Source organism: Salmo salar, chromosome ssa06 (assembly GCF_905237065.1).
Source record: "Salmo salar chromosome ssa06, Ssal_v3.1, whole genome shotgun sequence".
Taxonomy (NCBI): domain Eukaryota; kingdom Metazoa; phylum Chordata; class Actinopteri; order Salmoniformes; family Salmonidae; genus Salmo; species Salmo salar.
The window spans coordinates 84,559,426-84,585,873 of NC_059447.1; the positions used below are offsets into that span (position 1 = coordinate 84,559,426).

A 26,448-nucleotide genomic window follows, 5' to 3' on the forward strand; every position below is an offset into this window, starting at 1 on the left:
GCTTCCACCACGCCCTCCTTCCCACAACCCGCTTCCACCAAGCTCTCCTCTCCACGACCCGCTGCCACCCCGCTCTCCTCCCTACGACCCGCTTCCACCAAGCTCTCCTCTCCACGACCTGCTGTCACCCCGGTCTCCTCCCCACAACCCGCTTCCACCAAGCTCCCCTCCCAAAGACCCTCTGCCACCACGCCCTCCTCCCCACAACCCGCTTCCACCAAGCTCTCCTCCCACGACATGCTGCCCACACGCTCTCCTCCCAAAGACCCTTTGCCTCCACGCCCTCCTCCCCATGACATGCTGCCCTCACGCTCTCCTCCCACGACCCACCTCCGCCACGCCCTCCTCCCCACGTCCCGCTGCCACCCCGCTCTCCTCTCCACGACCCGCTGCTACCTCACTCTCCTCCCCACGACCCGCTGCCACCTCGCTCTCCTCCCCACGACCTGCTGCCACTCCGCTCTCCTCCTCACGACCCGCTGCCACCACGCTCTCCTCTCTACGATCCGCTGCCACCCCGCTCTCCTCCCCACGACCCGCTACCACCAAGCTCTCCTCCCCACGACCCGCTGCCACCCCGCTCTCCTCCCCACGACCCGCTGCCACCACGCTCTCCTCCCCATGACCTGCTGCCCTCACGTTCTCCTCCACACGACCCGCTGCCAGCACGTTCTCCTCCACACGACCTGCTGCCCTCACGTTCTCCTCCACACGACCCGCTACCACCAAGCTCTCCTCCCCACGACCTGCTGTCACACGCTCTCCTCCCCACAACCCCCTTCCACCCCGCTCTCCTCCACTCGACCCGCTGCCACCCCGCTCTCCTCCCCACGACCCGCTACCACCAAGCTCTCCTCCCCACGACCCGCTGCCACCCCGCTCTCCTCCCCACGACCCGCTGCCACCACGCTCTCCTCCCCATGACCTGCTGCCCTCACGTTCTCCTCCACGCGACCCGCTGCCAGCACGTTCTCCTCCACACGACCTGCTGCCCTCACGTTCTCCTCCACACGACCCGCTACCACCAAGCTCTCCTCCCCACGACCTGCTGTCACACGCTCTCCTCCCCACAACCCGCTTCCACCCCGCTCTCCTCCACACGACCCGCTGCCACCCCGCTCTCCTCCCCACGACCTGCTGCCACCACGCTCTCCTCCCCACGACCTGCTGCCCTCACGCTCTCCTCTACACGACCCGCTTCCACCACGCCCTCCTCCCCACAACCCGCTTCCACCAAGCTCTCCTCCACATGACCCGCTGCCACCCCGCTCTCCTCCCTACGGCCCGCTTCCACCAAGCTCTCCTCTCCACGACCTGCTGTCACCCCGGTCTCCTCCCCACAACCCGCTTCCACCAAGCTCCCCTCCCAAAGACCCTCTGCCACCACGCCCTCCTCCCCACAACCCGCTTCCACCAAGCTCTCCTCCCACGACATGCTGCCCACACGCTCTCCTCCCAAAGACCCTTTGCCGCCACGCCCTCCTCCCCACAACATGCTGCCCTCACGCTCTCCTCCCACGACCCACTTCCGCCACTCCCTCCTCCCCACGTCCCGCTGCCACCCCGCTCTCCTCTCCACGACCCATTGCTACCTCACTCTCCTCCCCACGACCTGCTGCCACCTCGCTCTCCTCCCCACGACCTGCTGCCACTCTGCTCTCCTCCTTATGACCCACTGCCACCCCGCTCTCCTCTCCACGACCCGCTGCTACCTCACTCTCCTCCCCACGAACCGCTGCCACCTCGCTCTCCTCCCCACGACCCGCTGCCAAGATATTCCATCCACTACCACCCCTTCCAACATGTTTGTCAGATGGCGAGAAGCCAAACTCCTGAAGAAGGTGTTATAAATTGACCGTTGTGCCCAGTTGTCCGTCTCCGCAGATGGTAGGCCAACCTACATGTTGATGTGTTCCAATATATAGTGGTTGGAATCTACCTCCCCCTGTTACTAAACCATTTGTTCATGAGAAAGTGTGTAACTTGAGACCAGGTCATGCCTTGTCTTCCTCCACTGAAGTTAATGAGTTGCAACTGTCTCTACCATGTCATATAAAAGTAGTGCACTATATAGGAATGTGGAACCATTTGGGATGCATCCCTACTGTAGGAGGATTACTTCTGTTGTGCAAGGGCTCTACAAGAGACAATTTAGCAGTGACATTTAGCAGAAGAGGAGTGCCCTTTGAGAAAACTTGATTTAACAGGAACACATAAAGGTCAACACATCAAGGTGGACAATCTTCACGCCTTTATAACAGAAAAACTCAGCAGTGGATTCAGCGTTCAGTGTTGCAGCAAATTCTGCCTCCCATCTCACTTATTCGTTAGTCTTTTTTTTCCACACAAAAGAAAATACAAAACAATAGGTTCAGAGTATGAAAGGAAAATGTGTTCAGGAGAGGTAGAAAACCCTGAAGATAGAAAGGCACCTCCTCCTTTTTCAAAATAGGATGGAATAAAAAAACAAACAATAAAAGTTTCCAGATTATTTTGGACTAAAGCAACAAATAATTAGAGATTTACACAAAGAAAAAGGAAAACATGATGTATCTCAACCTCTTCTCCTCCGATCCCTCCATCCCTCTCTTCTCCTCCGATCCCTCCATCCCTCTCTTCTCCTCCGATCCCTCCATCCCTCTCTTCTCCTCCGATCCCTCCATCCCTCTCTTCTCCTCCGATCCCTCATCCCTCTCTTCTCCTCCGATCCCTCATCCCTCTCTTCTCCTCCAATCCCTCATCCCTCTCTTCTCCTCCGATCCCTCATCCCTTTCTTCTCCTCCGATCCCTCCATCCCTCTCTTCTCCTCCGATCCCTCATCCCTCTCTTCTCCTCCGATCCCTCCATCCCTCTCTTCTCCTCCGATCCTTCACCCCTCTCTTCTCCTCCGATCCCTCCATCCCTCTCTTCTCCTCCGATCCCTCCATCCCTCTCTTCTCCTCCGATCCCTCCATCCCTCTCTTCTCCTCCGATCCCTCATCCCTCTCTTCTCCTCCGATCCCTCATCCCTCTCTTCTCCTCCGATCCCCCATCCCTCTCTTCTCCTCCAATCCCTCCATCCCTCTCTTCTCCTCCGATCCCTCCATCCCTCTCTTCTCCTCCGATCCCTCATCCCTCTCTTCTCCTCCGATCCCTCATCCCTCTCTTCTCCTCCGATCCCTCCATCCCTCTCTTCTCCTCCGATCCCTCCATCCCTCTCTTCTCCTCCGATCCCTCATCCCTCTCTTCTCCTCCGATCCCTCCATCCCTCTCTTCTCCTCCGATCCCTCCATCCCTCTCTTCTCCTCCGATCCCTCATCCCTCTCTTCTCCTCCGATCCCTCCATCCCTCTCTTCTCCTCCGATCCCTCCATCCCTGTCTTCTCCTCCGATCCCTCCATCCCTCTCTTCTCCTCCGATCCCTCTCTTCTCCTCCGATCCCTCTCAACCTAGAGGTCAACTACTTTATATGTGCCTCTCAAATGGCACCCTATTCTCTATGAATACCACAATCAGCAAAACAGACCTAGTTAACCTTAAGATGACTTTCAAAGGTGACTTTGCTTGTGGATAAAAGATTCCCACTTCACCACAGATACACATACCTCTTTCTACTTGAAAGGAAGGAGGCCGAACAGGTTTACAAAGGCTCTGTGTAAATCATGAGCACACTTCAAAGATAAGCTGATTCACTTTTGACCTTCAGTGGAGTAGCAGCCATTAAGAACACTGAGGCAATAATGTTGTAATTCAGGTTGACAGGATGAGGTGTGAACCAGGTGTGAACCAACCCCTATTATCACAGCGATGTACTCACTACATATTGACTACATATGTGTTTGACCACATATTGATATTGCTGTGTTTATTTATGTGTGTGTGTGTGTGTGTGTGTGTGTGTGTGTGTGTGTGTGTGTGTGTGTGTGTGTGTGTGTGTGTGTGTGTGTGTGTGTGTGTGTGTGTGTGTGTGTGTGTGTGTGTGTGTGTGTGTGTACGTGCATTTGTTTCTGAGATGATGAACTTCCATTCGGCAATCTGCTATGTTAATGGTCTTCATTGCCAAAACTTACCATGTCCTCCTCTCCTCCTCTCTGCCTGAAAAGTAACAGAGGAAACAATCATAAATTCACTGATCTGAGAGGAAATTCAATGAAGACAGAAGGCCCAGTTGCTGTGGATAAAAGTTATATCCATATCACTGTGGGACAGTAGTGATCAGGCCATCCTGTGTAGATGAACTATATGTTCCTGGAAGATCCTGACTAGCACAGGAACACTGCCTTCCACAGGCCAGCACACGTCTACTGATGGCCAGCTGCATGGGAGAGGGCGACATGTTCTTTTCCACACCTTTGAAGCTTGTGAACAAACACACATCAAATCAAAATGTATTCGTCACATGCTCCGAACACACCACAGCCGTAGACATTAAAGTGAAATGCTTACAAACCCTTAACCAACAATGCAGTTTAAAAAAATAAGAGTTAAGAAAAAGATTTACTAAATAAACTAAAGTAAACAATAAAAGAGCAACAATAAAATAACAATAACGAGGCTTTATACAGGGTCAATGTGCGGGGATACTGTCACGCCCTGACCTGAGAGAGTCCATTTTCTCTGTTTGGTTAGGTCATGGTGTGACATGGGGTGGGCATTCTATGTGTTGTACGTCTATGTTGTTTTTTCTTTATTGGCCGAGTATGGTTTCCAATCAGAGGCAGCTGTCATTCGTTGTCTCTGATTGGGAATCATACTTAGGCAGCCCTTTTTCCCACTGTCAGTTGTGGGGTCTTGTCTTTGTGTTGCATGTGTTTGCACGCAATGCTGTTTGTTCGTAGTATTGTTTATTGTTTTTTGCTGGTTCACATTTAAAATAAAGTATGATGAACCCAACTCACGCTGCGCCTTGGTCTACCTTTAACGACGGACGTTACAGATACAGGTTAGTCGAGGTAATTGAGATAATATATACATGTAGGTAGGGGTAAAGTGACTATGCAAAGGTAATAGATAATAACCAGTGGGAATCAGCAGTCTGGGTCAATGTAGATAGTCTGGGTGGCCATTTGATTAGCTGTTCAGCAGTCTTATGGCTTGGGGGTAGAAGCTGTTAAGAAGCCTTTTGGACCTAGACTTGGCGCTCCGGTACCGCTTGCCGTGCGGTAGCAAAGAGAAACACATGCGCGCACACAGTCACACACACATATTTGAATATTACTTAACTAGGCAAGTCATTTTAGAACAAATTATTATTAACAATGACAGCCTACCCTGGGCAAACCCTAACCTGGACAACGCTGGGCCAATTGTGCGCCGCCCTATGGGACTCCCAATCACGGCCGGTTGTGACACAACCCAGGATCGAATCAGGGTCTGTGGTGACGCCTCTAGCACTGAGATGTAGTGCCTTAGACCGCTTCGCCACTCGGGAATCATACACAGTCATGTACAGTCACACACATACACACAGTCACACACATACACACAGTCACACACATACACACAGTCACACACACAGATTCGCAAATGAAGAGACCACCTGTAGATACACCTCTTCTAGTTTTCTGTTATCGTTGCCTTCCTTTATCGTTATGTTTTAATCTCACCTTTCTTACACCTCCTTTATGTTCTAATCTCAACTTTCTTACACCCCCTTTGTGTTTTAATCTCACCTTTCTTATACCCCCTTTATTTTTTAATCTCACCTTTCTTACACCCCCTTTATGTTCTAATCTCACCTTTCTTACACCCCCTTTATGTTTTAATCTCACCTTTCCTACACCCCTTTTCTCTTCCTTAATTTCTCTCCCTCTGTTCCTCTGTATCCCTCTACCTCTTTAAAGTGATGCTCCAGAACTAATTTAAGGCAGTAGTTTTGAAAGTGGAGCTCTCAAGCCAAAACGGGTCTTTGTTTTTTGTGTACTACGCCATCCATTTTGTGTGCAATTTGTATGATATTTTGCAAATACAAATCGTATAATATGTTACGAATTTGTTGTGCTTAAGATCCCGGACTGCATCTGTACCCATTTCCTGCAGTCAAATGACCTAGAGTCCTCATGGATGGAATGTTATTCATATTTTTCATAACTTCAATATTAAAAAAAAGAATTTCAACAATTGTAGAAAACTGGTGTTTATATGTCAAATGGTTTTGTTAAATGTCAGTGTTCTGTGATGTATATAAAGGTGTAATATTGGAATTTAAACTCAAAATTGAATACATTTCAACTGTATATCTGACATGGTACAAGCCCATAACCATGTGTGTGAGGTGTATACTTTTGTTTCAAAGTTGATTTTTATTAAGACTACCAAGAAACCCTGTGTGACCCTGATTTAGCTCACAGCAGTGAAAGATATTAAGTTGTGCACTATAAAGGGAAAAGGGTGCCATTTGGAACACATCCTGTGTGGCTGCCTGGCTTTTGGCAGGCAGTCGTAAGAGATGCTGCTGTCGCTGAAGAAGAAGAAGATGAAGAAGACCAATTATTTTAGAAAGAAAGAGATCAATAACATCTTTAGTAAATCCTCCCTTTGGGCCTTCATTAATCCAAAGTAATTTTTCTCCTGCCAGACTCAAAATCTGCATCCCAAATGGCACCCTATTCCCTATGTAGTACACTAACTTTGACCAGAGCCCTATGTGGTTATATCGGGAATATGGGGGCCAATTGGGACACAGAGAGAGAACTGGAGACAAACGGAAATCTCAGAGATGAGAGAGCGAGAGAGACAGAGAGAGAAAGACAGAGAGAGAGAGAAAGTGAGACAGAGAAAGAGAGACAGAGAGCGAGACAGACAGAGAGAAGGGGAGAGAGAGAGAAAGCGCACTGACACCAGAGGTTATTCAGAGAGAGATTAGCAATAACAAAGTATATTAAGCATTGTTATTTACTGGAATCATCATTTTTCAGCATCAAATCGAGAGAGCGAGAGAGAGAGATGTGTGTGTGTATTCACAGCGCACATGTATTTGCATTTCCAAGCTTCAGTGTTTGTTTTTGGAAGCATTATCTAACCTCAGCTGGCAAGAAACAGACAGTCTGGCCTGAATAATAAACCACTTTCATTCTCTTCTTATTCTCATAAAGAGTTGGGAGCCGTTCCAGGAATCAGACTTTGATTTATTATGCTCTGTGCATGCCAAATGGTACCCTATTTCCTATATACAGTAAATTACATTGTTATGAACGTTTTCAAACCGCATTTCTACCGGCGGTGCCATAGTGTTGCACTAAAGTCGTGATAAACCCAGTCATTCTGGATGGAGGCTAAGTACTGTTTTGTCTAATTTACACTATAGTGCCTGAAAATACAATGACATTGCTAAAGAAGTTAAATATTTAGTAGGAAACAACTTTGCCAGCAATATCATGTCGTCAAATTTACTTTAGACAGATGGCAATGTTGTCATTACCAAGAAAAGTTGGTCCAAAATAGCTTGCAATGCTAATGTTAACTAGCTGAAATCCGGTGATTTCCCCTCAATCTTAGCTAGCTAGCTAACGTTATACCTCATCTAAAGTCAATCTGACGACATCATTTTACATTTTAGTCATTTAGCAGACACTCTTATCCAGAGCAACTTACAGTAGTGAATACATTCAATAAAAAAAAATATTCTTCCCCGTACTGGTCCCCCGTGGGAATCAAACCCACAACCCTGGCGTTGCAAACACCATGCTCTACCAACTGAGCCACAAGGGACTGTGTATTAATTACACTTTGGATGGTGTATCAATACACCCAATCACTACAAAGATACAGAAGTCCTTCCTAACTCACTTCCCGAAGAGGAAGGAAACCACTGAGGGATTTCACCATGAGGCCAAAAGTGACTTTAAAACAGTTACAGAGTTTAATGACTGTGATAGGACAAAACTGAGGATAGATCAACAACATTGTAGTTACTCCACAAACACTAACCTAATTGACAAAGTGAAAAGAAGGATGCCTGCACAGAATAATATTCCAAAACATGCATCCTGTTTGCAGTAAGGTACTGAAGTACAACTGCAAAATATTTGGCAAAGATACTAACTTTATGTCCTGAATATAAAGCGTTATGTTTGGGGCACACTGAACACAACATATCACTGAGTGCGCTCTTCATTTTTTTCAAGGCTGTATCATGTTATGGGTATGCTTGTCATTGGCAAGGACATCAAAAGGTTTCTTACTAATTATTTGCCTTCTTTTGTCATTATTGTACTTCCTAGCCACTGTAATACAGTTTTGATGAAATCTTCAACAGCACTCATTGACGACGCATTAAGTAAAACACTCAGTCGGGCATCAATTCAAAATGAATGTTCAAAATAATATTGTGACGAAACATGCAATCCATGAACACAGGTAGTAGGGAGCCATTTGGGATGCAGATGGTCTCTTCCTGTTTCTCTGTGTTTCACAATGGAATGACAGATTCCACTAAGTCGGTTTATTCAGAGAGACAGACTTGTTAAACATGAGTGAGGGAGAAGAATTACATGAAACAATAAATACATCAGAAAACATTTTGATTTGTAGCTATAATTTTTCACTAACTGTTTTCCAGCCATGCTAGCATGTTCTCCCAAGCATTGCTGATTCAAACTCATTATATGATTTCTGCATAAATCAATCAAATCAATCAAATCAATCAATCAAATGTGTTCTTGGGACCTTGAACTAGGATCTCTGTTTTGTCTGAGTTTAAAAATAAAACATTTGCCGCCATCCAATTCATTATGTCTGAAATACAGGCTTCCAGCATAGCCAATTTTGGGGCTTCACCGTCTTTCATCAAAATCTACAGCTCTGTGTCATCTACATAGCACTGAAAGTTGACATTGAGTTTCTGAATGACATCACCAAGAGATAGAATAAATTGTGAAAACAACTGTGGTCCTAAAACGGAACCTTGAGGAACACCGAAACTTACCACTGATTTTTCAGAGGACAAACCATCTACAGAGACAAACATGTCTTTCAGACAGATAAGATCTAAACCAGATTTTGGACAGTGTAGACCACAGGTGTCAAACTCATTCCATGGAGGGCCAAGTGTCTGTGGGTTTTCTCTCTTCCCTTGTACCTGATTGATGAAATAAGGTCACTAATTAGTAAGGAACTCCCCACACCTAGTTGTCTAGGGCTTAATTGAAAGGATGAGCCAAAAACCTGAAAGCACTTGGCCTCCATGGAATGAGTTTGACACGCCTGGTGCAGACCAATTAGGGTTTCCAATCTCTCTGAAATAATGTGGTGGTCCATGATGTCAAAAGCGGCACTAAGGTCTCGGAGCATAAGGATAGACGTCGAGCCTTGGTCTGATGCCATTAAAAGGTCATTTACCACCTTCACGAGTGCGGTCTCAGTACTATGATAGGGTCTAAAATCAGACCAGAGTGTTTCATATACATTATTTGGCTTCAGAAAGGCAGTGAATTGCAGAGCAAAAGCTTTTTCTAACTTTTTTGAGCGGAATGGGAGAGTTTAGTTGAAAAAAACTCCAGGTCAAGGTTTTGGCTTTTTTAGAAGACTCTTTATTCCTACCACTTTTAGTGAGTTTGGTACACATCTGGAAGATAGGGAGACAATTATTATGTTCAACGCGGGAGGGCCAAGCACAGTAATTTAAATGGAATAGGGTCCATTAGGCAGCTGGAAGCTTTGGAGGCAATAATTATTTTTGTGAATGTGTTGAGAGATACAGGATAAAAAGCCTTGAGTGTCCTGGCACTTCTGTACAGACTCAGTACAACTGAGTTTTTGAGAAGTATGCATATTCAAAGAGGAGTCCATAATTTGCTTTCTAATGATCAAGATCTTTTCGTCAAAGAAGTTCATGAATTAATCGCTGCTGAAGTGAAGGCTAGCCTTACGTGGGGAATGCTGATTTTTAGTTAGCTTTACCATGGTATCAAAAATACATTTTGGGATTGTTTTTATTCTCCTGAATCAGGTTGGAAAAGCAGGCTTTTTGATATTGCATAGTACTGTCTTTCCAAGCTAGTCAGAAGACTTACAATTTGGTGGAGCGCCATTTCCGTTCCAATTTTCTGGAAGATTCCTTGAGGGCACAGGTATTTTCTGTACACCAGGGAGCTAGTCTCTTGTGAAATGTTTGCTTTGTTTTTAGCGGAGCAACTGTATCTAGGGTTTTACCTAAGGTTAAGTTTAGGTCCTTGGTTAGGTAGTTAACTGATTCTTGTAATACTGCGTCCTGCGTCCTTGGATAGGTGGGGGGTGTCTGGAAGGATACCTAGGAATCTTTGGGTTGTCCGAGAATTTATAGCGCAGCTTTTGATAGTCCTTTGTTGGAGTTTAAGTTAATTATTTGTTGCGATTGGAATCGTAATAAGATGGTGGTCCAATGGTCTAGGATTATGAGGAAAACATATAGGTTCACAATATCTATTCCAGGGTATGATTATGGCAATCCGTAGGTCCCGAGACATGTTGGTGATGGCGCTGAAGCCTTTTGGAGTGGGTCTGTTGACTTCTCCATGTGAATATTGAAATCACCAAAACGTATATTTGTGTAGCTCTAGCTACATTTATGTGAAATTGCTTAAAAGATTGAATGTTTCACCGCTTCTGCCTGCCATGTACTGTTGTCTGAGAGGCACACTGTATCTTCATACTCTTGACAATTCATCTATCTGTCACAAATATACCCACTTAGATCAGGGAAATCATTGAAGAGTAATGGGACTTCATCACCCACCAATGAGACATGGAAAATGAGACATTGAAAACTATGACACTATGGTCTAAGTCATTTCTCTGCCATTGCTCTGTCTTGCTGCTTTACCTCAGAGTTACATTATGGGCCATTACTCTTCATTGAGTTCCACCATGCAGCTCAGTTCTGTGGAGAGAGAGAGAGAGAGAGAGAGAGAGAAAGAGAAAGCAAAGGGGGAGAGAGAGATGGGGCAGAGAGATAGATGGGGGAGAGAGAGAAATGGGGTAGAGAGAGACCTAAGACAGATAGACAGGCAGAGCGAAAGAGAGAGACCTAGGAAGAGGGAGAGTGAGGTAGAGAGAGAGAGAGAGACCTAGGAAAGAGAGAGTGAGGCAGAGAGAGAGGGAGAGAGAGACCTAGGAAAAAGGGAGAGTGATGCAGAGACAGAGGGAGAGAGAGAGAGACCTAGGAAAGAGGGAGAGAGATCAGTTCATTCATGTGTTTCTTTCAGGAGAGATTTGGACTCTCTAGAAGAAGGCTCAGAGTAGGCATGAGGGTTTAACAGGAATAATAAATGAATTCATTTCAATCTATTTCCAAAGCTTAGATTATTTTCATGCTGTATATATTTAGAGAGCAGAATGAAACCATGGAGCATCCTTCCACTTCCTCCTGATGGTGTGATGCATTGGCATTGCCTGGGTGAATGATGGGTTGATGAATGTGAGTTTATATTGAAGACATTGAGTCTAGTCTATAATTACCCGATCTTTCTTTTTCTGTGCCCTCTCTCTCAATCTTTCTCTCTCTTTTAATTTCTCTCTCTCTCTCTCAATTTCTCTCTCTCTCAATCTCTCTCTCTCTCTCTCTCTCTCTCTCTCTCTCTCTCTCGCTCAATCTCTCACTATCTCTCTGGCCCTCTCTCCATATCCCTCTCTCTATCTTTCTATCTTTCTCACTCCCTCTGTTTCTATCATGCTCTTGCCATCTCTCCTTAAATCAATTGGTCACATACTTAACGGATGTTATTGCGGGTGTTGCACAATGCTTGTATTTCTAGCTCCAACAGTGCAGTAATATCTAACAATTCACAACAATACACACAAATCTAAAAGTAAAAGAATGGAATTAAAAAATACATAAATATTAGGATGAGCAATGTCGGAGTCTGAAGTCCAGAGTATAAAAACACTACTAGCTCTAGCCACATGTATCTGAAATTGCTTAAAAGATTGAATGTTTCACCTCTTCTTCCATGTACTGTAGTCTGAGAGACACACTGTATCTTCATACTCTTGCCAATTCATCTATCTGTCACAAATATACCCACTTAGATCAGATAAATCATTGAAGAGTAATGGGACTTCATCACCCACCAATGAGACACAGAAAATTAGACATTGAAAACGATAACACCACTGGACATAGGGCAGCAGCCTCTAAGGTGTAGGGTTGAGTAACCAGGTGGTAGCCTGATAGTGACAATGACTAAGTTCCGGGCAGGGTACTGGGTGGAGGCTGGCTAGTGATGGCTATTTAACAGTCTGATGGCCTTGAAATTGAAGATGTTTTTCAGTCTCTTGGCCCAAGCTTTGATGCACCTGTACTGACCTTGCCTTCTGGATGAAAGCAGCGTGAACAGGCTGTGGCTCGGGTGGTTGATATGCTGGCGTTCCTGTGACATCGGATGCTGTAGGTGTCCTGGAGGGCAGGCAGTGTGCCCCTGGTGATGCATTGGTCTGACCGCACCACCCTCTGGAGAGCCCTGCGGTTGCGGGCGGTGCAGTTGCCGTACCAGGCGGTGACACAGCCCGACAAGATGCTCTCAATTGTGAATCTGTAAAGGTTTGTTAGGGTCTTAGGGTCCGACACTAATTTCTTCAGGCTCCTGAGGTTAAAGAGGCGCTGTTGCACTTTCTTCACCACACTGTCTGTGTGGGTGGAGCATTTCAGATAGTCAGTGATGTGTATGCCAAGGAACTTTAAGCTTTTCACCTTCTCTACTGTAGCCCCGTCGATGTGGATAGGGGCGTGCTCCCTCTGCTGTCTCCTGAAGTCCACCATCAGCTCCTTTCTTTGTTGACGTTGAGGGAGAGGTTATTTTTTTGGCACCACTCCACCAGGACCATCACCTCCTCCGTGTAGGCTGTCCACTCCACCAGGACCCTCACCTCCTCCCTGTAGGCTGTCCACTCCACCAGGACCCTCACCTCCTCCCTGTAGGCTGTCCACTCCACCAGGACCATCACCTCCTCCCTGTAGGCTGTCCACTCCACCAGGACCCTCACCTCCTCCGTGTAGGCTGTCCACTCTACCAGGACCATCACCTCCTCCCTGTAGGCTGTCCACTCCACCAGGACCCTCACCTTCTCCCTGTAGGCTGTCCACTCCACCAGGACCCTCACCTCCTCCCTGTAGGCTGTCCACTCCACCAGGACCATCACCTCCTCCCTGTAGGCTGTCCACTCCACCAGGACCCTCACCTCCTCCCTGTAGGCTGTCCACTCCACCAGGACCATCACCTCCTCCCTGTAGGCTGTCCACTCCACCAGGACCCTCACCTCCTCCGTGTAGGCTGTCCACTCTACCAGGACCATCACCTCCTCCCTGTAGGCTGTCCACTCCACCAGGACCCTCACCTTCTCCCTGTAGGCTGTCCACTCCACCAGGACCCTCACCTCCTCCCTGTAGGCTGTCCACTCCACCAGGACCATCACCTCCTCCCTGTAGGCTGTCCACTCTACCAGGACCCTCACCTCCTCCCTGTAGGCTGTCCACTCCACCAGGACCATCACCTCCTCCCTGTAGGCTGTCCACTCCACCAGGACCCTCACCTCCTCCCTGTAGGCTGTCCACTCCACCAGGAACCTCACCTCCTCCCTGTAGGCTGTCCACTCCACCAGGACCCTCACCTCCTCCCTGTAGGCTGTCCACTCCAACAGGACCCTCACCTCCTCCCTGTAGGCTGTCCACTCTACCAGGACCCTCACCTCCTCCCTGTAGGCTGTCCACTCTACCAGGACCCTCACCTCCTCCCTGTAGGCTGTCCACTCCACCAGGAACCTCACCTCCTTCTTTAAGCTGTCCACTCTACCAGGACCCTCACCTCCTCCCTGTAGGCTGTCCACTCCACCAGGACCCTCACCCCCTCCCCTGTAGGCTGTCCACTCCAACAGGACCCTCACCTCCTCCCCTGTAGGCTGTCCACTCTACCAGGACCCTCACCTCCTCCCTGTAGGCTGTCCACTCCAACAGGACCCTCACCTCCTCCCTGTAGGCTGTCCACTCCACCAGGACCCTCACCTCCTCCCTGTAGGCTGTCCACTCCACCAGGACCATCACCTCCTCCCTGTAGGCTGTCCACTCCACCAGGACCATCACCTCCTCCCTGTAGGCTGTCCACTCTACCAGGACCCTCACCTCCTCCCCTGTAGGCTGTCCACTCCACCAGGACCATCACCTCCTCCCTGTAGGCTGTCCACTCCACCAGGACCATCACCTCCTCCCTGTAGGCTGTCCACTCTACCAGGACCCTCACCTCCTCCCTGTAGGCTGTCCACTCCACCAGGACCCTCACCTCCTCCCTGTAGGCTGTCCACTCCACCAGGACCATCACCTCCTCCCTGTAGGCTGTCCACTCCACCAGGACCCTCACCTCCTTCTTTAAGCTGTCCACTCCACCAGGGCCCTCACCTCCTCCTTGTAGGCTGTCCACTCCACCAGGACCCTCACCTCCTCTCTGTAGGCTGTCCACTCCACCAGGACCCTCACCTCCTCCCTGTAGGCTGTCCAATACATCAGGCCTACTACGGTTTAAAAATATATATATTTCACTAGGCAAGTCAGTCAGTTAAGAACAAATTCTTATTTTCAGTGACGGCCTACCAGTGAACAGGGGGTTAACTGCAATACTCAGGGGCAGAACAACAGATTTTTACCTTATCAGCTCGGGGATTTATTCCAGCAACCTTTCAATTACTGGCCCAACGCTCTAACCATTAGGCTACCTGCCGCCCCTGTTGTGTTGTCTGTAAACTTGAGGATTGAGTTGGAGGCATGGGTAGCCATGCAGTCATGGGTGAACAGTGAGTACAGGAGGGGGCTGAGTCCATACCCTTGTGGGTCCTCTGTGTTGAGGATCAGTGTGGTGGAGGTGTTGTTTCCTAACTTCACCACTTGGGACGCGGCCCTTCAGGAAGTCCAGGACCCAGTTGCACAGGGTGGGTTCAGACCCAGGGCCCGTAGCTTAATGATGAGCTTGGACGGTACTATGATTTTGAAGGCTGGGCTGTAGTCAATGAACATCATTCTTACAAAGGTATTCATCTTGTCCAGATGGGATAGGGCAGTGTGCAGTGTGATGGCGATTGCGTCGTCTGTGGATCTGTTGGCGCGGTATGGAAATTAATGTAGGTCTAGAGTGTCAGGTAAATTGGAGGTGATATGATCCCTAACTAGCCTCTCAAAGCACTTCATGATGACAGAAGCAGGGCGATAGTCCTACAGGGCGATAGTCATTTAGTTCAGTTACCTTTTCTGTCTTGGGTACAGGAACAATGGTGGACATCTTAAAGCAAGCAGGGGCAGCAGACTGGGATAGGGAGAGATTTAATATGTCGGTAAACACTCCAGCCAGCTGGTCTGCAGCTAGGGAGGCCGTCTGCTTTGCGAGGGTTAACACACTTAAAGGGGGAAAGAAACACTAGGATTTAGAACGCCAGCTAACTGTAACTGTACATCGCCATATTGGCATTGTTGCGTCACTGGCAGGAGAGAACAGTGTGGAACTCCCAAAAATGGCTGAATTTACCGAGTAACTCCGAGTCTGAGAATGAGTTTATTACAGAGAATAAAATAATGTTAGTTAGGGAGCCAATAAAACTACTGAAGCCGTTCATGTTTGAACCAATCATTGCCCCAGATCATAGAGTTCGTTCTCGTACCAGTAACTAACAACACAGATATGGTGCCTGAAACACCTCTGCTAGAGGGTCGGCGTAAGCAAACACAAACTGGTGTGAGTGGGGATGCTGCCAGGTAATGGCTAGGGTAGGAGTGTGTGTGTTGTAGAGAGATGGTGGCGATACAGCACAAAATCCCAGCGGATGGTGGCGGTATTACATTCAATCAGAGGTTCCTGTCTGTCTGTCTGGCGATGTATTTATTGAACATGTCACTAATGAAGGACTTCCTGGCAGAAGAGGTTAATCAACCACTCAGCAGCCGATATGCCAGTTAAATAATTGATGAAATTTAGCTTGATTATAAATTGTTTAAGGTTAATATCAGTAGTGTGTAGGTGCTCAATATATATATCAAATCCAATCAAATTGTATTTGTCACATGCGCTGAATACAACAGGTGTAGAAATGCTTACTTACAAGCCCTTAACCAACAGTGCAGTTTTAAGAAAATACCTAAAATAACATCAGTATCCTATCCGATGTTTACCACCAGCGCTGTTTGGCTCGTTGGTAACATATTTACCTTTTAGATTAGACAAGTTGGAATCGCAGACAGCTTCATGATTCAAGAAATCTCATTCTAACCAATAATGGGGTGTGCTCATTATAAATACATGGTGATTTAGTTTTGGTATTAGACTAACTTATATTATGATTTTGTTTGCAGGGCATACAGGCTGGCAGCTTATCGCCAGTTCACCCGATGGCCACATGGGAGGACGAGGTGTACAGTGTCTCAACCCTGCGTGTATCGTTTCTTTCATAAGGCACGCATAGCCAGAAGCAAAGGCATTGAATAAAAGTTTGAATAAAACCAGTTAATTGAGTAAATCTAGCCTAGCCTAAGACCTAATGCCTTATGTAAAAATAGTATTAGTTAGCTTGTCCACTATAACAACAGGTTCAATCGTAACCAGATAAACTTGCTTTGAAAATACTAGTTTCAGGGCACACTAATGCCGTGTCCCTGTCGCTAGAGTAGTGACTTCAACTAGCTTTGGCTGCCATCTATTGGAAATGAATGGTAACTACACTGGGCAGCTAGTTGGGAGTCAAAGTAGACTTTAATAATATATGACATTTAGCAGATTCCTTTATCCAAAGCGATATCATGGATGGTCAGTCCTTTTAGCTCTGTCTATGAATTTGAGAGTGGTTACATTTCCCCAGCCCGATCTCTCAGCTTTTTACCGAAAGAGGAGCAGGGTGACACTTTGCTATTGTTTTTACAGCAGATTGCCACTTTAAGAAGTTAAAGAATGGTTGGCTGATTTTGCCTTCACCGTCGACATCGTGGCCCTCATGAATGAACTGAATTCCAAACTACAAGGGAAGGGCCTTTTTGCACATCAGATGTACAGCCTTATCAAAGCCCTCAAGGGAAAATTACTCCTCCTGACCCAACAAGTAGAAGCCAACAATCTCACCCACCTTTCGGCACTACTAGTCTGTTCCATATCAGATGACCAGCGGGAGCAGTGTACGTCACTGCTGCGTGCCTTCAACGGTTTTGAGGATTTCAAAGTGTTGGAAAATGACATGACGTTGGTTTCCTCTCCTTTCACCTTCAATGTGGATAACGCTCCCACTGACCGGCAACTTGAGCTTATCCATCTTCAGTCTGATGCAGTGATTGGAGAACTATTCAAAACAATGTCACTGACGAGGTTCTATGCATCTCTCGATGAACAAAACTTTCCAAAGATTAGGAGTCGTGCTCAGAAGATGTTTGTACTGTTTGGATCGACCTATGTATGTGAACAGACATTTTCAGTGATGAAATTTAACAAGTCAAGGCACAGATCATCTCTTACTGACTCTTACCTCTCAGCAATACTGCACAGTGATGTCAGAATGAAAACCTGACTTCACTGCTCTAGTCAATGCCCATCAGAGACTTCACTCCTCACACTGATTGAGTAGTTTAAATGTAATGTTGAGCTCTCTCTCTTTCTTGTGTTTTTGCGCATACCCGTTAACAATAGTTCTGTCCGTGGTGCTGAATACACAGTGTACCTTTCCCTCCGTGTAGTTCATTGCATTTTTAATAATGAAAATACCTACCAAAAGGGGAACATGGATGCGGTTTAATTTTGTGCATGTTAAAAAAGTAAAATAAGTAGCATATCTGGATGTGATTTACAGTAAATATATCGGTCTACACAGTCGTACACATGATGTATAATCTTGTAATATGATTCTGGCCCGCAATGGCAAAAAAAAAATATTCTAATTGCCCAGGCCTGACCTAGAACATGCGGTTTATTTACGGTTCTGTTAAAATGGACCATGTGTGGTTTCTGTGTACTGATAGGCCATATAATAATGGACCGTGTGCAGTCTCCTATTGGTCCTGAAACATAGCTCTGCTCTAATGGGATCCTGGGGGGCTTACACATCAAGGCCCCGGGGTCGCCCAGGGAAACGCCTGCTTCACCAGGAAATAATGAGGTTGCTCACTGTATAATGAACCAACTGATGGGGGCAGGAATACGCTGGGGACTATGGCTCTATTCAACTTCAATTTGTTGAAACACCTTTTGGATTGTATTTCTTCTCTTCATTTTCCCTCCCTCGATTCTCTCTTTCATCTCTTCCTCTATTTGTTCCCTCTCCTCCTCCTCCTCCTAGTCCTTCTTTTTCACGTGCTGTAATTTTGTCGTGCCATCATCCTCACCAGCAGAAGCAGGATATGACAACCCACCGGTTTTAATCATTCTCAATCGGGTGGTACCACAGTTGGTTTGACCTGTTCCCTCTCTCTGTGGGGACAGAATCACAAAATGGAGAAGATTGGAAACACAATAACCTTCATCAAGGACGGACTGAGAGGCACCGCTGCCACCGAAGAGAACAGACAGAGGGAAAGAGGGATGGACCAGCCTACTGGAAAGCACTTTAGGAAAAGAAAACCACTGGTGCAGTTAATACAGAAGAAGAAGAAGAAGGTAGGAGAGAAAAGAGATGAAAGGGCCTGAAAGCCGACTATGATGACTTCTATATATAGCTCAGCTGATGCCAGAGCAGAGCAGTTCGTGGTTATTGGTTAAGGCCTAACATGGCATGCTATTCCAGCTAAAGGGATTTTAACTGAGGAGGAGTGTGTTTATTAGGCCAAAGATTACACTGAATACTGCTGCGGAGAGCATTATAGCTGCAGGACCCAGAGTGTATATTTACAAAGCAAACAGCCACAGTAAGTCACTTTACAAAGCAAACAGCCACAGTAAGTCTCTTTACAAAGCAAACAGCCGCAGTAAGTCTCTTTACAAAGAAAACAGCCACAGTAAGTCTCTTTACAAAGCAAACAGCCACAATAAGTCTCTTGCATATTAACTACTGATTCATTTATTTGTCTCCTGAGCATTTTTAAGAGATTCTTGACTCATCAACAATTAAACAGCCTTTATTACACGTTAAAAAGGTATGGATAATTTCTTTCAATATGTATGAAAAAGAAAAAGTATATTTTCTACCATCCCACTTCATAGTCCAGACCAAACATATTATTAGTACATTGTTGATATGGTTGGTTTGGACCAGAACTATATTGTTGATATGGTTGGTTTGGACCAGAACTATATTGTTGCTATGGTTGGTTTGGACCAGAACTATATTGTTGATATGGTTGGTTTGGACCAGAACTACATTGTTGATATGGTTGGTTTAGACCAGAACTATATTGTTGATATGGTTGTTTTGGACCAGAACAACATTGTTGACATGGTTGGTTTGGACCAGAACTACATTGTTGATTTGGTTGGTTTGGACCAGAACTACATTGTTGATATGGTTGGTTTGGACCAGAACTATATTGTTGATATGGTTGGTTTGGACCAGAACTATATTGTTGCTATGGTTGGTTTGGACCAGAACTATATTGTTGATATGGTTGGTTTGGACCAGAACTATATTGTTGCTATGGTTGGTTTGGACCAGAACTATATTGTTGACATGGTTGGTTTGGACCAGAACAACATTGTTGACATGGTTGGTTTGGACCAGAACTATATTGTTGATATGGTTGGTTTGGACCAGAACTACATTGTTGATATGGTTGGTTTGGACCAGAAATACATTGTTGATATTGTTGGTTTGGACCAGAACCACATTGTTGATATGGTTGGTTTGGACCAGAACTACATTGTTGATATGGTTGGTTTGGACCAGAACTACATTGTTGATATGGTTGGTTTGGACCAGAACAACATTGTTGACATGGTTGGTTTGGACCAGAACCACATTGTTGATATGGTTGGTTTGGACCAGAACTACATTGTTGATATGGTTGGTTTGGACCAGAACAACATTGTTGATATGGTTGGTTTGGACCAGAACCACATTGTTGATATGGTTGGTTTGGACCAGAACTACATTGTTGATATGGTTGGTTTGGACCAGAACTACATTGTTGATATGGTTGGTTTGGACCAGAACAACATTGTTGATATGGTTGGTTTGGACCAGAACTATATTGTTGATATGGTTGGTTTGGACCAGAACTATATTGTTGATATGGTTGGTTATATCTTGAGCTGTAGATGGATAGTGGCACATCAAAACACACACACACACACACACACACACACACACACACACACACACACACACACACACACACACACACACACACACACACACACACACACACGCACATACATACACACATACACACACACATACACACACACATATACTACACCACACATTGACACCCACACAAACACACCTGTCTGTTTTTTAAATTTTTATAAATTACTACGAGCTGTGATGAAGGAAGGTAAATAAAAAGACCCAGTCGGTACTTCCTGGATAATGAGTGTTTTTACATGGGCTACGGCTCAATCCACTTCATCCGTCGATGTCGGCTTTTTGCATCTGCGGTTAAAGGTGGCAGAGCTACAGCGGTGTTTGTCAGACGATGAGACATCCCGAAAACGTCTGTAGCGTCAGAATAGTTTGGCCGCTCAATGGAAAGATGAGACTCTCAGAAACACAGTGGTGTTCTCTGTTTTGTGTCATGGGAGTACATGTAGGAAAGTATACAGTGTATGTATGTAAGCATACAGTATATGTATGTAAGTGTAACCGATGTGAAATGGCTAGCTAGTTAGCGGTGGTGCACACTAACAGCGTTTCAATCGCATGTCCTAGCCGTGTCTGAATCCTGGCTTAGGAAGACCACCAAAAACTCTGAAATCTCCATCCCTAACTACAACATTTTCCGACAAGATAGAACGGCCAAAGGGGGCAGTGTTGCAATCTACTGCAGAGATAGCTTGCAGAGTTCTGTCCTACTATCCAGGTCTGTACCCAAACAATTTGAACTTCTACTTTTAAAAATCCACCTCTCTAAAAACAAGTCTCTCACCATTGCCGCCTGCTATAGACCACCCTCTGCCCCCAGCTGTGCTCTGGACACCATATGTGAACTGATTGCCCCCATCTATCTTCAGAGCTCGTGCTGCTAGGTGACCTAAACTGGGACATGCTTAACACCCCAGCCATCCTACAATCTAAGCTTGATGCCCTCAATCTCACACAAATTATCAATGAACCTACCAGGTACCACCCTAAAGCGGTAAACACGGGCACCCTCCTAGATATCATCCTAACCAACTTGCCCTCTAAATACACCTCTGCTGTTTTCAACCAAGATCTCAGCGATCACTGCCTCATTGCCTGCATCCGTAATGGGTCAGCGGTCAAACGACCTCCACTCATCACTGTCAAACGCTCCCTAAAACACTTCAGCGAGCAGGCATTTCTAATCGACCTGGCCCGGGTATCCTGGAAGGATATTGACCTCATCCCGTCAGTAGAGGATGCCTGGTTATTTAAAAAAAAAAATGCCTTCCTCACCATCTTAAATAAGCATGCCCCATTCAAGAAATTTAGAACCAGGAACATATATAGCCATTGGTTCTCTCCAGACCTGACTGCCCTTAACCAACACAAAAACATCCTGTGGCATTCTGCATTAGCATCGAACAGCCCCCGTGATATTGGAAAGCAGCTGCGGTCATCACCCTCTTCAAAGGGGGGACACTCTTGACCCAAACTGCTACAGACCTATATCTATCCTACCCTGCCTTTCTAAGGTCTTCGAAAGCCAAGTCAACAAACAGATTACCGTCCATTTCGAATCCCACCGCACCTTCTCCGCTAAGCAATCTGGTTTCAGAGCTGGTCATGGGTGCACCTCAGCCACGCTCAAGGTCCTAAACGATATCTTAACCGCCATCGATAAGAAACAATACTGTGCAGCCGTATTCATTGACCTGGCCAAGGCTTTCAACTCTGTCACCACATCCTCATCAGCAGACTCAATAGTCTTGGCTTCTCAAATGATTGCCTCACCTGGTTCACCAACTACTTCTCTGATAGAGTTCAGTGTGTCAAATCGGAGGGCCTGTTGTCCGGACCTCTGGCAGTCTCTATGGGGGTGCCACAGGGTTCAATTCTTGGGCCAACTCTCTTCTCTGTATACATCAATGAGGTCGCTCTTGCTGCTGGTGAGTCTCTGATCCACCTCTACGCAGACGTCACCATTCTGTATACTTCTGGCCATTCTTAGGACACTGTGTTAACAACCCTCCAGACGAGCTTCAATGCCATACAACTATCCTTCCGAGGCCTCCAAGTGCTCTTAAATACAAGTAAAATTAAATGCATGCTCTTCAACCGATCGCTGCCTGCACCTGCCCGCCCGTCCAGCATCACTACTCTGGATGGTTCTGACTTAGAATATGTGGACAACTACAAATACCTAGGTGTCTGGTTAGACTGTAAACTCTCCTTCCAGACTCACATCAAACATCTCCAATCCAAAGTTAAATATAGAATTGGCTTCCTATTTAGCAACAAAGCATCCTTAACTCATGCTGCCAAACATACCCTCGTAAAACTGACCATCCTACCGATCCTCGACTTCGGTGATGTCATTTACAAAATAGCCTCAAATACCCTACTCAATAAATTGGATGCAGTCTATCACAGTGCCATCCGTTTTGTCACCAAAGCCCCATATACTACCCACCACTGCGACCTGTACGCTCTTGTTGGCTGGCCCTCGCTTCATACTCGTCGCCAAACCCACTGGCTCCAGGTCATCTACAAGACCCTGCTAGGTAAAGTCCCCCCTTATCTCAGCTCGCTGGTCACCATAGCAGCACCCACCTGTAGCACGCACTCCAACAGGTATATCTCACTGGTCATCCCCAAAGCCAATTCCTCCTTCGGCCGCCTCTCCTTCCAGTTCTCTGCTGCCAATGACTGGAACGAACTACAAAAATCTCTGACACTGGAAACACTTATCTCCCTCACTAGCTTTAAGCACCAGCTGTCAGAGCAGCTCACAGATTACTGCACCTGTACATAGCCCATCTATAAATTAGCCCAAACAACTACCTCTTCCCCTACTGTATTTATTTATTTATTTTGCTCCTTTGCACCCCATTATTTCTATTTCTACTTTGCAATTTCTTCCACTGCAAATCTACCATTCCAGTGTTTTACTTGCTATATTGTATGAACTTCGCCACCGTGGCCTTTTTTTTCCTTTACCTCCCTAATCTCACCTCATTTTCTCACATTGTAAAGAGACTTATTTTTCTACTGTATTATTGACTGTATGTTTGTTTTACTCCATGTGTAACTCTGTGTTGTTGTATGTGTCAAACTACTTTGCTTTATCTTGGCCAGGTCGCAATTGTAAATGGGGAGTCTTGCCTACCTGGTTAAATAAAGGTGAAATAAATAAAACATTAAAAAAATCAGTGACGTCACTCGCTCTGAGACCTTGAAGTAGTTGTTCCCCTTGCTCTGCAAGGGCCACGGCCTTTGTGGAACGATGGGTAATGATGCTTCGAGGGTGGCTGTTGTCTATATGTGCAGAGAGTCCCTGGTTTGAGCCCAGGTAGGGGTGAGGAGAGGGACGGAAGCTAAACTGTTACGTTGGTGCCGTGACCCGGATCACTGGTTGCTGCGGAAAAGGAAGAGGTCAAAAGCGGGGTGAGTGTAACCGATGTGAAATGGCTAGCTAGTTAGCGGTGGTGATCGCACTAACAGTGTTTCAATCGGTGACGTCACTCGCTCTGAGACTTGAAGTAGTTGTTCCCCTTGCTCTGCAAGGGCCGTGGCTTTTGTGGAGCGAATGGTAACGATGCTTCGAGGGTGGCTGTTGTCTATGTGTGCAGAGGGTCCCTGGTTCGAGCCCAGGTAGGGGCAAGGAGAGGGACGGAAGCTAAACTGTTCCATAAGTATACAGTATATGTATGTAAGTATACAGTATATGTATGTAAATATAGAGTATATGTATGAAAGTATACAGTGTAAGTATTCAGTATATGTATGTAGGAAGGAACATTATGTGGATATATTGAAGCAACATCTCAAGACGTCAGTCAGGAAGTTAAAGCTTGGTCGCAAATGGACAATGACCCCAAGCATACTTCCAAAGTTGTGTCAAAATGGATTAAGGACAACAAAGTCAAGGTATTGGAGTGGCCATCATAAAGCCCTGACCTCAAGCCTATAGAAAATGTGTGGGCAGAACTGAAAAAGTATGTGTACGAGCAAGGAGGCCTACAATCCTGACTCAGTTACACCAGCTCTGTCAGGAGGAATGGGCCAAAAATCACCCAACTTATTGTGGGAAGGTTGTGGAAGGCTACCCGAAACGTTTGACCTAAGTTAAACAATTTAAAGGCAATGCTATCAAATACCAATTGAGTGTATGTAACCTTCTGACCCACTGGGAATGTGATGAAAGAAATAAAAGCTGAAATAAATCATTCTCTCTACTATTATTCTGACATTTCACATTCTTAAAACAAAGTGGTGATCCTAACTGACCTAAGAGAGGGAATTTTTACTCTGATTAAATGTCAGGAATTGTGAAAAACTGAGTTGAAATGTATTTGGCTAAGGTGTATGTAAACTTACGACTTCAACTGTATGTAAGTATACAGTATATGGAAGTAGTTTAGTGCATAAAATAAAGGTGTTAAAAATATTTTTTCTTTTTCTTCCTTATATCTCTCAGATATAGGACAGGCACTTCAAACAAACTTCCTTATGATTTATTTTTTGAATATATATTTTTCTGGAATCTGGTGTCCCGTCCGCGGGACGGTTGAGAGAATGTAGGCTAATGTGATTAGCATGAGGTTGTAAGAAAAAAAAATCCCAGGACAAAGACATTTCTGATATGGGCAGAAAGCTTAAATTATTGTTAATCTAACTGCACTGTCCAATTTACAGTAGCTATTAGAGTGAAAGAATACCATGCTACTGTTTGAGGAGAGTGCACACTTATGAACTTGAAAATGTATGAAAAAACCAATGGGCTGTCTTGATACAACATTTTGAATAGATATACAAAAGTTCACTGGATCACTCTAAAACGTTGCACGTACAGTGCTGCCATCTAGTGGCCAAAGTCTAAATTGATCCTGTGCTAGAATAATAGATTATGCAATTTCTCTTGCATTTCAAAGATGGTCAAAAAAATACAAAAGAACAGGTTGGTTTTTTATGTGTATTATCTTTTACCAGATCTAATGTGTTATATTCTCTTACATTCCTTTCACATTTCCACAAACTTCAACGTGTTTCCTTTCAAATGGTATCAATAATATGCATATTCTTGCTCCAGGGCCTGAGCTACAGGCAGTTAAATTTGGATATGTCATTTTAGGCAAAAATTGAAAAAAAGGGGCGGATCCTTTAAAGAAAATACTCACACACCTGAAACTTGATGTTCTCTGTCTAACAGGGTAGTCAGAAAGAGCTGTTAACCTAACTACCACATGGAAACCACATGTTTGACCATTCCATTGACTCCATTCCAGACATTATTAAAAGCCTCAGCAGCCTCCACCGGTATGTACAGTGCCTTCGGAAACAATTCAGCCCTCTTGACTTTTTCCACATTTTGTTAGGTTACAGCCTTATTCTAAAATGTATTAAATCGTTTTTCCCTCATGAATCTACACACAATACCTAATAATGAAATCACAATACCCCATAATGACAAAGCAAAAACAGGTGGTTAGAAATGTTTGCTATTTCTTAAAAAAAAAAAGGAAATATCACATTTACATAAGTATTCAGACTCTTTACTCAGTACTTTGCCGAAGCACCTTTGGCAGCGATTACAGCCTCAAGTCTTCTTCGGTATGACGCTACAAGCTTGGCACACCTGTATTTGGGGAGTTTCTCCCATTCTTCTCTGCAGATCCTCTCAAGCTCTGTCAGGTTGGATGGGGAGCGTCGCTGCACTGGTATTTTGGGCCACTCTTGGACATTCAGAGACTTGTCCCGAAGCCACTCCTGCGTTGTCTTGGCTGTGTGCTTAGGGTCGTTCTCCTGTTGGAAGATGAACCTTCACCCGAGTCTGAGGTCCTGAGTGTTCTGAAGCAGGTTTTCATTAAGGATCTCTCTGTACTTTACTCGTCCATCTTTGCCTCGATCCTGACTAGTCTCCCAGTCCCTGCCGCTGAAAAACATCCCCAAAGCATGATGCTGCCACCACCATGCTTCACTGTAGGATGGTGCCAGGTTTCCTCCAGACGTGACACTTGACATTCAGGCCAAAGAGTTCATTATTATTTTCATCAGACCAGAGAATCATGTTTCTCATGGTCTGAGAGTCTTTAGGTGCCTTTTGGCAAACTCCAAGCCAGCTGTCATGTGCCTTTTACTGAGGAGTGGCTTCCGTCTGGCCACTCTACCATGATTGGTACAGTGCTGCAGAGATGGTTGTCCTTCTGGAAGGTTCTCCCATTTCCACAGAGGGACTCTGGAGCTCTGTCAGAGTGACCATCGGGTT

At 45.7% G+C, this 26,448-nt stretch overlaps 1 protein-coding gene across 1 annotated transcript; it reads right to left on the bottom strand.

Moving 5' to 3' along the window:
- Window positions 1–306: 306 nt before the first annotated feature.
- LOC123743339 (glycine-rich cell wall structural protein 1.8-like) lies at window positions 307–1,495 on the bottom strand. The gene is made up of 2 exons (XM_045719536.1): window positions 1,056–1,495; window positions 307–958 (listed from the first exon to the last, which is right to left on the bottom strand). Exons 1-2 carry the CDS (start codon window positions 1,493–1,495, stop codon window positions 307–309), a joined length of 1,092 nt encoding a protein of 363 aa, XP_045575492.1.
- Window positions 1,496–26,448: the final 24,953 nt, after the last annotated feature.

What these genes read in the sequence shown, in the direction of transcription:
- LOC123743339 (XM_045719536.1), bottom strand. Translation starts at nt 1,495, where the DNA reads ATGTTGTGGGGAGGAGGGCGTGGCGGCAAAGGGTCTTTGGGAGGAGAG. An exon ending in GGTTGTGGGGAGGAGAGCGT is followed by an intron (nt 959 to 1,055) that starts GTGACAGCAGGT and finishes ACGTGCTGGCAG; the next exon opens with CGGGTCGCGTGGAGGAGAAC.